A 12106-nucleotide genomic window follows, 5' to 3' on the forward strand; every position below is an offset into this window, starting at 1 on the left:
CTGATGCCTGACACAAAGCTACTGAAAACAGTAAAACTGCAGCTGCAGACTGTCAGCAGCTTCATGCTCGTATTCCTAAAATGAAGAGAGCAGCTTGGCCAGCTGTTCTGGATAAGGCAGCCAAAGGGATTCCACTCCTCCATGCTGCATTTGGGGTGAAGGTTAGCATTTGTGACAGTGAGAAGTACAAGCAGGCTCAGAGCAAAAGTTTCTGCACAACTCCAGCAAAAAACCTGCTTCCAAACCGGCATCGTGCTGCACTCAAGGTGCTCAGGTGGCATCCTAGTCCCGCCAAAACAAGGAGCAAATCTTGCCAAAGCCAGGACTTCGCCTTTGCTTTAAAGTCCTCCCAGGCACAGGCCGTGGATGGATGAGGTGAGGTTGGCCGGACCTACATGGGACAATCTGTGTGCCCTCAGACCCCCAGAGCACCATGGCCGAGGGACAAGGACAGGCCCAGCTCCCAGCACACACGGCCCAAAGGACAGAACTGGGGTCTGTGACATGAGCATGAACATTAATTTCCTGCAGAAACTTGGTGTTATTACCAAATACTGATCTCTCCCCTTCCCGCCCCCCCGCAAAGCTATCAACCTTCTTTCACTCACATTTGTTACCTTCCTTGTCTGTTAGAGAATCACACCTGACAATCGTCTAGTTAATCTCTTGGCAGCTGTGAAATGAAATGGTAAGCTCCGGCTGCCTCCTGAAGATGCATTGATTTCTTAAAATGACAGATCACCTCCTCCCTTGATGTTCAAGCTGAAGCTCAGGGCTCTTGCCTATCATTCAATTAAAAAAGCTTAGCAGAGACACACCAGCTAAAGCAGACAAGACAGCATTAAGGCTAAGATCTGACCCAAAGATTTAATCGTGGGGAATACGAAGGCATCTTCAGACACAGGGTGCCTTATACCAGCCCCCCGGAACGCAGCTCAGTGAGGCTCACAGAACACAGAGCCGCTGCCGAGCCCTGTGGAGCGGAGCTGAAACACCAGAGTAGCAATGGGAACATCACATGCAGAGAAGCAAAGCATTGGAAACCATATTTTGGATTCTCCAATGACCACAAACCCCACAGACCTCAGAAAATGGCCTTTTTGCCAGTTTAGAGCTCCCACAGCTCCATCGCAACAGCAAGGGGACAAGATAGGTGTGAAATTAAATGTGCTTGTTAAGCTTGTTAAGGCTGCACAGAGCCCTTGGCCCCTCTGCTCTTCTCCTCTGTGTCCTCTGTACTATGGGAACCCGGGCACAGCCCTGGGCTGGGGACAACAGCCATGTCACACCTGGGAGGGCAGGACGCCCAGCCCAGGGATGTCATCAACCCCTCTGCGCTGTGACACACTGTGATTGCAGCAGCCGGGCATTGTGTGCTGGCCTGCTGTCAGCTATAAAAACCCACACCGCTCATTAAGCTGTCAGAGGAGACAGCAGCTCCTCTCCCCAAGGAAGCAGCCATCTCCCCTCGGGGACAGTGGGTGTCAACAACGCAAGGTACCCCAGTTCCTCAGGGACCAGAGGGCGAGGCTGAGGAGTGAATTACTGAGATTTATGGAGAAGAAGGTACAAATTATTTTGGAACCTACAGTTCTGTAGACAATTGAGGTATGTCCCCATTAACCACCACAAAGCAAAAATCGTCATGGGGAACAGCAGGGACTTGGGGGAGAAGTCAGTGGGTGCTGGGGGCTCAGCTGGGTGATGGAAACCAACTGCAGGGAGAGGAATCATAGAACCATAGAATCACAGGACTGTAGAATCACAGAATCATTTGGTTGGAAGAGACCCTGAAGAACATTGAGTCCAACTGTTCCCCCACCCCTGGCACTACCCCATGTCCCTGAGAACCTCATGTCCGCGTCTGTTCAACCCCTCCAGGGATGGTGACCCCACCACTGCCCTGGACCGCCTGTTCCAATGCTCAACAGCCCTTTGGGGAAGAAATTGTTCCCAAGATCCAACCTCAACCTCCTCTGGCGCAACTTAAGGCCGTTTCCTCTGCTCCTGGTGCTTGTTCCTGGGGAGCAGAGCCTGACCCCCCTGGCTCCAAGCTCCTTTCAGGCAGTTCAGAGGTCAGGTCTCCCCTCAGCTCCTGTTCTCCAGATGAACCCCCCAGGTCCCTCAACTGCTCCCATCACACTTGTGCTCCAGCCCCTTCCCCAGCTCCGTTCCTTTCTCTCAGCTTGCTCCAGCACCTCAAGGGTTTCCTTGGCATGAGGGGCTGAAAACTGATCCCAAGATTCGAGGTTTGGTCTCCCCAGTGCCCAATACAGGAGATGGCCACTGCCCTGGGCCTGCTGGCTGCTTTATTTCTGTTACAAGCCAGGATTTTGGTGGCATTTTTTCCCTTTTTGGCCACCTGGGAACATGCTGTCACTGACACCCCAGACTGTTTTCTGCCAGGCAGCTTTCCAGACGCTCTTCCCCAAAAGCACCCGCGTCCACCCAAAGAGCTGGGGCCTCATCCCCTGAGGGGTTTATTGGTGTGTCCCTGGGCCTGGGCGGTGGGGAGGGCAGCCGGGACCCCCAGTCCCCATCTCGGTCCCCATCCCGCCCCAGCACAGGCTGCAGATGCCACAATGCATCACCATGGCAACCATGGTGGCTGTGGGCAGCAGGGCTACGGGCACAGCCGGGCTGGGCCGGGCTGGGGCTCCCCAGGGCCGACAAGGTGGGTCAGGACTTGTTGTGGCCTTCCTGGGGCCAGGAGCTGAATTTGAGCCATGTGGGGTGGCCCTGGTCCCCCTTGGGTGTCCCCATCCAAAACCCTGGCTTGGGTGACTGCAACCTGCCAGTGAATGGAGCAGTGCTGCTGGGAACGCAGCCCTTTCTGGCAAGAAAAATATATATATCTATAAAACCAGGGAAAACAAGCACAATCACAGCTCCGTCTGTGGGCAAACAGACGGTTCCAGGGAGCCAAATGGCTCCCAAATCGGGGTAATGTCACCTGCTGCATGTGCTGTCCCTGCTGCGTCCCTGCCAGGAGCTGGCACCGCGTTGGGTTGGGTTGATTTGTGGGGAAAACAGAAGAAGTGGAGAGGAAATACAGCTTGTTTTTCTAAGTTGACAGCTCTTGGGAAAAGAAATCACTGGGAATGAGTGCATTGGTATAAATTGTAGTGCAGCTAAGGAGCCAGATATCTGAGAGGTTTACAAACACCTGACATTCCTACAAGGAAGTATTATTAGTTCTCTTATGTATTTAGGGAAAATGAAGCCAAGAAAATTGCTTTGTCAACTAGATATCACCATCTAGCTTCTACAAGATGTATGAGAATTAAAATGTCCCAGTTAGATACTACAAGAACTTAAGCATAATCAGAAAATTACATAGAAAGAGGAAAGTTACCAGTTGCTGCATCATATTATCACCATCTGACTGGGCTCGCAAAATCTTAGTTTCAAATTCTGTATTTAATTCTTTTTCAAATCAAGCGTGTTCATCTCGTGAAATCCACGTCTCGGCGTTCAGCTGGGTTCTCATTACAGTGTCACAATAGGGACACGGGCATTTATTTAGCTAATTCCTGTTCCTGCTACGTAAAGCTGTGTGCGCCACAGGTACTTCAGCTAAAACCCAGTAAACACCTTCCACCTTGGCTCAGCAGATACAGTTTGCACAGCACCACGACCTAAACACCTTCTTAACAGCGAGGCGTGATCTGCTCAGAGGAGCTTTACGCGTGTTTCATTCTCTTGAGCGTTTCCCTACGAGAAAGCAAGTAGATATCGTGGAGCGAGGTGGTGATGTAAAGTAAAACCAAAGAAAGGGACAGCAATGTGTCACTGCAAACGTCCGGTGACGACTGTCAATCCGCTGTTGAATGCGGAGGTGCAGGGAAAAAGGCTGGAAAGCTGTTGTGCGGCTGCACGCAGTGTTTTGAGTGGCTCTGCCGGCTGCACACCCGCCCGCTCAGGGGCCATAGAGTTCATTTGAAACACCACGGTGATTATGGAGCGGTAGGAACTGGCTTGGAAGGTGGGTCTCAAACCTCGACAGCCTGGCAGATTGCAAAGAGAGAAAAATACAGATCTCCGGAGGTGCAGAGGAATGGAAAGAAATTGCTTACAGGAGTACAAAGGCATCTAATTAGAATTAAACAGAAGATAATAAGATAGGGAGAAATTTTGGCAGAGTAATTCAGAGAATAGTTCCTGACAGTGAATCTATTAAGCCGAGGTAGAGCCTCTCAAGAGGGGGTAGAAGGAGACCAGTTCATTGGAATATATAAAAGTCAACTCTACAGAACATTGGAAACCATGCAGCTATAAAGGAAAATTCCTCTGGCACTCCATCTAGTCTAACAGTTCTTCCCCGTCTATAAATTTATAAGCTAAGCTTTAATTAAACAAGAAGAGTCACAGCCATGACTATACCCTCTCACAGCTGCTTTTCCCTCGGTTCTAAATGTTATTGCTGCTTTCTCACACAGCAACTGAGCTTTGGAATCATGGCTATGATTTTGGATGAGGCGGAAGGTGGTTCGGAGAACACTGCGCACAGCGCGGAGCAGCTGGGCACTGCCGACTGGGACAGCTACCTGGAGAAGAGGAACGTTGTCCTGCAGTTCCTGCACTCCAACCTGAGCCTCCGCCACCTCCAGCAGCACCAGAACAAAGTGGAGCTTCTGAAGAAGAGCTGCTTTTACCTGGAGGTCGAGCCCAAACATGTGAATGTGAGGGACCAGAATCATGTAATGCTTCGCACTGACATTTTGCAGCTGGTGGACCCCTGCCAGTTCCAAAGGATGAAGAAGGTGGCAAAAGACCAGACTGAAATCCAGCTGACGCTTTTAACTGAGCTGCTGGAACAGCTGAAACGCGGCCGGGAGGAGCTGAACTATTACTTGAGGAACTACGACATTAAAACTTTCCTCTCCCAGTGGAACCTGATTATGCAGAGACTGACCCAGCTCTTCACATTTCTGGAAAATCTCCTTTCCTTGCAAACGCCGGGAAAGCTCTATGTCAAGCACCATTTGGTGTCACACGCAAATCTTAGAGGCACTAGACTCCCCAACATCAGGCTTTCTATCTGCACAAAGATGCCACTGATTTTTGATCGGAACGAATCATACGCTTACAAGGACTGGGCCAAGCTCAAGTGGTTTACTGAAAATCAAGAGTCACACCTCGAGCAATGTGAACTTCACATTAAATTGCTGACAAATGGGAGCCAGAACGAACCGGGATACGGTAGGATCCAGCCGGTCACCTCCGACACGTGCACCGTGTCGGGTCTGCAGCCGGGCAGGTCCTATGAATTTGCGATCAGACGATCCAACACGCACACGTTTGTCTCTGGAAAATGGTACGACCGCATTGTCCTGACGACAAAAACTGACGCTGACGAAGACGGGGACGGCAACGCTCGTGCACTGGAAGAATGAGGTGACACACAAGAACGTTTTTCTCATTTTATCCATTTAAAAAAGATGAATGAGAAAAATTAAAGGAAAACCTTATTTTTAAACATTTACACAAGACTGAACTCGTTCTGTTTTCAACCATTTCACAAGCACCTTTCCCAAATCTTTCCAGGTGAGCAGTAACCCATTCCAAATTTCTCACATCAAATAACATCCTCAGGCAGCGTTTGGGACTCAACGCCCAGGTCCCAGTGCCCGGACTCGCGGGTGGACGCGCCAGAAGCAGGAGGTGTCACAGCACGCTTGGGTGAAAGCATGGGAGATAAAAGCATCTCCAGCATCCACCCAGCACCCGGTGCTCTCCAGCCACCCAAGGGTGCCCAGTCCCAGCTTCTTGCAATGATGTTTTTTTCTACCCTGTTATTTTTTTCCCCACATCCTACCTCTAAAACACCTGAATCTTCAGCTCTTTACTCACCCCACCTTAACTCCATCTCTGGTTCCTTTCACCCTCTACACCCTGTACCTTTTGGTTACCTAAGCATGACTGCATGCTCGCCCCTCTACTGCGTGTGAAAAGATCATTCCAATTAAAAAAATACCACCAAAACAACAACAAAACCAAGAAAACCCTCCCAACAAACCGGGAAGGGCAATACATGCACACAACCAGCGTGTAGAAAACAATCTTTCTTGCCATGCACCACAGTTAATGCTCATTTTCTTTTCTACATTTGTTGCAAATACAGGTGGCCCCACACAGACCCTAGGCAAACCATCACATAAACAGACCTTTTATTAATAAAATGTATTATTTAAATAAATTCAAATAATTTTCACAATTATGGCTTAAATATCAAAACAGGAATGTTGAGGTTCGTTCTTAAAAACCATAGAAGTAGGTAAAAATATTTGTATCCAAAACAACATCTGAGGTTTGCTGCAAGTCACAGACATACAAAAGATAAAAACCTGCCACATTTGAAGTTCCTTAATTTACACTTCATTACACTTATTTCATTTCCATTTAAAAAAAACAAACCCAAACAATTTATTGCAGTAAATTGATTGTCCTACACAGATCTGTCCAAACAAACAGTCCCATGGGCTCCTCCTCTGCCAGCCTGTAGAGGTGTCCTAGTTCTGGATGGCTGTAATTTCACGTGTGCAGGTTCCTGTTGTTCCACTTGGTCTCCAGCTCTTGCTGATGTCGAGGAAATTAAATTACCCTGTTGGATGAACCAACATTCACGTTCTGCAACATGTTCTTTGAGCTGCAGAAAACATAGAGCCTGGGATCGGACAGACACCTTGTGCTGCCAGTGGCTTCCTACTGGAATTACCAAAGGTTTGGTTTTTATAAGTATTTTAAGAATATGTGCTTGAAAATAAAATCCTTTCAAAAGTAAATTCAAAGCTCTTTGTGCAAATGAAATCAGACTACTTAGAACCTTTTTCCTCTATTAATTTCTGTGATTATCCATGAGCATCAGGACAAGCACACGAGACTCTGCTGTCACTAACAGTCTGTACAGTTTGACTAATTGCACTTTCTGCCACCCCTGACTCCGGCAGCTGCACGGGCAGCTCGGCAGGTACCTGCTCACCACCCGAGCTGCTCGGGTGGTCCAGGGCAGCGTTTACTAAACACTGCTTACAAAATGCATCTTCAGAGTCAAAAAAAATACACCTATTGTCTTGCAACACAGAGGTGAGGAAGCAAAGTGTCTCAGTCCAGGCTTTACCCTCCAAGGGGCAGCAGTAAATATTTTTTCCCCACTGAGAGCAAAGAGAAGCTTTGTGAGGTCCCTTTCTTGGTCCATACAAACACATGGTCAAATGCCACACAAGAGCCTTGGACTAAGACACCACACTTGGGGGAGGCTCGTCATTTGTGTCCCAGGTAATGAAATAACCAGCAAAAAACAACAGGGGAGAGACTCTTGACTTACACTAGATCCTGAAAATGAGACCCACTGGTTCTGAAGGGAGCAAGGTGACCTGGTGAGAACGATGCTGGTGCCAGGCTCAAGTGTTTCTCCCAGCAATTCCAGCACCTTTGGTGATTCTCCACATCACCTTGGAGACACACAATTGCATTTCAGTAGTCCACAAAAATGATTCCCATACAAACTTACTTTGGAATTGCACTAATATTTGCGAAACCAGGCTGGTGCAGAATCTTTTAAGATCCCAGACAGGACAACTTCAAAGAGAAACAATGAACTTTACATCTCACCAGCTTTCATCAGGTGTCTTTAGCCCCAAGAGGAGGCATTTCCCACGGACTTCTGTCCCTCATGGAATCGCCAGCCATATGTTGAAGATGTCCCTGCCCACTGCAGGGGGGTGGAGGAGATGAGCTGTAACGGTCCCTTCCAACCCAAACTGTTCTATGATTATGATTATTATGCTTCAGTAAGACAAGAGTAAGCCTGGGGGGTCTCTAGCACACAGCTCAAACCCACCGAATGCAGAAATGCAGGAAGGTAGTTTAAAATAAAAAAAAGAGAACAACGAAATTTCCCCACAGGTTCTTGAGTCCAGTCTAACACAGGGTCATGAGAAGAAACACAGCGCTAAATAAGGACTTTTCCAGACACGACGCTTTCTTATTGCACTTTCCTTCACGCTGGGAAGAGCCAGGCTGCAGTTTCAGCTGCAAACATGGGACAAAATTCCTCCCTGCCACAGCACGGTGAGGTCCCGGGTCCTCCTGCTCACGCCGAGCAGGGTTTGTGTCCCAGCACAGTACAGACATGGTGCAAACCCACGGCGACCGCAGCCTGGCTCCATCACACGCAAACATGGAGACAGCCAAGCGTGTGGTCCTGGGAGAGCCAAAACAGGCACTTCATACATTCAGAACTGAAATGAGACAAAGGACACCCCTCCCTCAAAAACATCATGCTTCAAAAAGCAGCTGGGTGATTCAGCAGAGCGCTTCCAGTTCACAGCAGTTTGGCTACTTCGAATTGAAAAAATACATTATACACATCTATGCTGTAGCGCAGCTACCAGAGTTCCATCACTGCTCTTGAAAACTCAGGCCATGAGACTGTGAAACAGGGTCACAAAGTTAAAAGTTAATAAATTAGAAGCAGCTTTAAAAAAATACAGGGTAGGAAAGGGAGGCTCTTAGAGGACAAGATTTCAACTAAAACTGAGAACAGTTTAAAATGCGCTTACAAATTCTAGTGCTTCCTGGCAGGAGCAGTCCTTGGTCTCCATTAACTTTATACTGGTGAGAACAACCTCCTTTGTACAAACAATATGTAAATCTATTACAAAATCAGCTTGGCCTTGGCTTTGTGATATTTACACAGAGAACAGCGCTTTGGTTAGACAAAGAGTGGTACACGGTTCTCTCATTGCTTTCTTCCTCCACTTAAAATATACCAAAAACACAACAAAAAGAAACAAAACCATTTGTTTTTCTGCTTTGAGAAACGAGAAGCCTTAAAAATTCCCTGGCCTTGGTTTATAAAACGAGTGGCAGCACTCAGAAGCTTTGGTCCCTGCAGCTCGTGCCGTGCAGGTCGTTCCACCCACGGTGAACGGACTGAGTATTTGGTCCCCTGGCAGGTAGGATGGCGGCTCCACTGAGCATCTTGCAGTTAAAAAAATAGTATTGTCATCATCAATAGCGTCACATCCATCCATTCCCAATGCTCTTTGGTTTGCTAGAGCTGAAAGTTCCCATCCGAGGTTGCACGGATTGAAAACCCCACAATGCCCAAGCGTGTGCTGAGCAGAGCTGTCGGAGATCCCGGCTCCCCCACCACGTTTGGCTCCATGGGTCAGGGATTGATGGAAAGATTGGTCCTTCCCAAGGCACACAGTTCAGGTAGAGAGGGACGAGCTCCTCGAGGCACACGCCGTCCCCGTCAGCGGAGCGCTGGGGTCTTCCTGACAAAAACCTCTGGGGCTGCCGTGTAGCAGTTGTGCTGCTGGTAATGCTGCAGCAACCTCCTCCACAAAGGGTTGCACTCCAGCAGGTACCGGTTCCCTGGGGGCACAGGGGTGGGGGCAGTGGGTCAGTAGCTTGAACAACACCGTCATGGACACTTTGTGTAACGTTTCTAGCCTAACGGTGCTGGATAACTCACAGGGACATTTCCTTTAGCCAGAGCTCTGTGAAATCCCAGCTCCCTTCACAGCGCTGTCATATCTGTGAGCAGCTTCCCTACCCATCCCAGCCTATGCCTGCATGATTAGGAGGAAAATCAGCAGCCAAATTTTGCTAGGAGAGAGCTCTAGCATGCAAGTGATGGAAACAACGTGGTCTGAACCAGAGGGTGAGAAAAGCTAATTATACACTCTGCATATGAGCCACTCACAACCTCCACTTTGCACAGACTGCCCAGATAGCGCAGTTTCAAACCACAGCCTAAAGAGGAGAAGAACAAAGCAAGACCATGGTCTGTACTAGTTGGGATCTCCATTCCTTTATCCCAGCATCCTGCTCCCCCACCAGCCTGTGCATGCTCCCCACAGACCCACCTATAATGCAGAGTCCTTCCCGAGCGCGCGTGATGCCCACATTGACCTGGTTTGGGTCGGTCACAAACCCCAGGTACTTCTTCTGCCAGCTCTTCGTGGGCTTCCTATCAATCTCTGACCGAGGGCAGGAGCGTACAGTTGACAGGATCACATATCTCCACTCGCTTCCTAGAAAATGGAATTGAAACAGATTTTTTTAGAAGAAAGCGCTTGGCTTCCCCTCCACCCCACAAGACAATCATTTCTCCACAGCAAGACCCACAAAACTGCCACTGCCCTTTGGGTTTCTCCAGCTTTGGAGGATATCTGACTGCTGGTCACTGCCCTCCAAAAAGCACATGCTGTGGCAGTTTTTGAACAGCCCTTCAGACATCTCCACCTTTCCGTCCTCATCACCAAGTCACAGAATACTGGGTTGGAAAGGACCACAAGGATGACCCGGTCCAACCTTTCTTGGCCAAAGCCCGGTCAAGACAAGCTGGCCCAGGACTGTCCAGCTGAATCTGAAAAGAGTCCAATGTCAGGGAATCCACAACTTTCTTGGGGAGATTATTCCAATGGCTGATTGTTTTTAATGTGAAAAATTTCCCTCAAGTCCAACTGGAACCTCCACAGGAGCAATTTGTCCCCATTGCCCCTCGTCTTTTCCATGGGACTCCTCGGCAAAAGAAATCTCCATCTTCATCATCCTCACCCTGCCTGGGCACTCCAGAGGTTTCCAAAAGATTTATTACCACAACAAATCACCCAGAAATCCAGGGGTGCTTCCTCCATGGCTGAAGTGACCCTGGCATAGGATTTGCCTCTGGGAGAAGTTGCTTGATTCCTCGGGAAGGCAGGAGAGCACAGAACCCACGCCCCGCTCTCCCACCAGCCTCACCTTGACTCTTCATGATGGTGCAGACGGTCACCCCGCGGATCCCCGCCTTCAGGAGGCTCTTGCCGATCTCAGACACCTGGGCGTTGTAGGGGCTCAGGATGGCGATGCTCTCCGGCCGGATGGTGCCATCTAGTGTCAGCTGCTTTGCCAGCCTCACCTGGGGACACCAGCATCCTGTTCACCTGGGACCAGCCCTCCCGCAGCCTGTCCCCTGTGCCCTGCCCTGGGTCCTTCCCTACACCGTGGTGTGCTCCAGACCCCAAAATCATAGTATGTCCTGAGCTGGATCATCGAGTCCAACTCCTTATATAACTTCATTGTTTATGTCTGTACCTGCACAGCCTTTTTGCAGCCCATAATTACACGGGATGTCCTCCCAAAGATAAAACAGAATGTCGACTACTCCAATTATTTGAAAATACATCCTTCTTTTCTGAGCAGAGCTATCCCATCTGGGTTGCACACTCATTTACAAACATTCATCTCTAACCTTGTGTATGAAAGTTGTGCCCCATCATTATTAGATGTATCTGTCAACTCATCAGATGACTCTCAAGAGATGAATCCCCTTTCCTACACTATAAGTCTTACAAACAAAAGCCAAGTGAAATAATTAATAACTTGGTCCCCAAACAAAAGCTCCATTCCAAAATATGTTCAAGCAAGTCATCGCATCCATTTTGCCCTAAATCTGATATGGAGACTATCAAGAAAGGCTGGAAATTACTCATCAAGCTTACAGTGAATAACCCCAAAAAACTTCAGAGACATTCCTTGCAAAGGAGATGCCAGGCAGATGCTGCACCCACTGATCTGTATCCCATATCAATACTCATTGTCCCTCCATGATCCCCAGAGCCCCCCTGCCTAATACCCTCCTCCTTTTGCATCTCCAGCAATTCCCCCAGACCCTCCTCACCGCCTGCTCCACTTCTTCTGGGTTGGCTTTGGAGTTCTCATTTCCTTCCTCAGTCGAAATCATGAGGCTCTGCTCCTTCCCCTCCACATGCCCGAAGATGATGGGGCAGCAGCCGTTATCCTTGTGGCAGAAGACGCTGGGTTTACGAATCAGCTGGGGACATGTTTTCAACCGCATTTCATAAAACTCCTTGGATGGGAACTCACAAATCCCTTTGTGCTGGCGGAGAAAAGGGTAGAAAGGTGAACAAAACCCATGGAGCTTCTCAACCTGCAGCATTTTTCGGGGCAGACTACACCTGCAACACTATTGCACTGTGGCTGGGACCACACAAGCGCGTTATTCATTACCCGGGGAAGGGAAAGCACTAATGGAGAATATCTGTTTCCCAGCGGCTTGAGGCAAGCCCCGATAGCAGCATTTTCTGTG

At 48.8% G+C, this 12106-nt stretch overlaps 2 protein-coding genes across 6 annotated transcripts in view; one reads left to right on the top strand and one right to left on the bottom strand.

Annotated features, from left to right (window-relative positions):
• Positions 1–1160: 1160 nt before the first annotated feature.
• On the top strand, positions 1161–5455 carry FNDC11 (fibronectin type III domain containing 11). Of its 2 annotated transcripts, none has more exons than XM_021282460.2 (2): positions 1161–1608; positions 4440–5455. In XM_021282460.2, the coding sequence occupies exon 2, from the start codon at positions 4458–4460 to the stop codon at positions 5394–5396; it is 939 nt and encodes a 312-aa protein (XP_021138135.1). In that variant the 5' UTR covers positions 1161–1608; positions 4440–4457; the 3' UTR covers positions 5397–5455. The 2 variants fall into 2 exon arrangements, with proteins under 2 accessions (XP_021138135.1, XP_021138133.2); XM_021282458.2 differs by having other exon boundaries at positions 1161–1566.
• HELZ2 (helicase with zinc finger 2) overlaps positions 5410–12106 on the bottom strand; it is a 28956-nt gene continuing 22259 nt past the window's right edge. For all 4 annotated transcript variants that reach the window (XM_065032178.1, XM_021282301.2, XM_065032176.1 and 1 more), the window contains exons 17-20: positions 11678–11896; positions 10759–10915; positions 9879–10046; positions 5410–9384 (exon numbers count right to left, since the gene is read on the bottom strand). In XM_065032178.1, coding sequence (XP_064888250.1) covers positions 9263–9384; positions 9879–10046; positions 10759–10915; positions 11678–11896 — 666 coding nt within the window. In that variant the 3' untranslated portion in view covers positions 5410–9262. The remainder of the gene's footprint in view (positions 9385–9878; positions 10047–10758; positions 10916–11677; positions 11897–12106) is intronic.

Source organism: Columba livia, chromosome 16 (genome assembly GCF_036013475.1).
Source record: "Columba livia isolate bColLiv1 breed racing homer chromosome 16, bColLiv1.pat.W.v2, whole genome shotgun sequence".
Classification (NCBI taxonomy): domain Eukaryota; kingdom Metazoa; phylum Chordata; class Aves; order Columbiformes; family Columbidae; genus Columba; species Columba livia.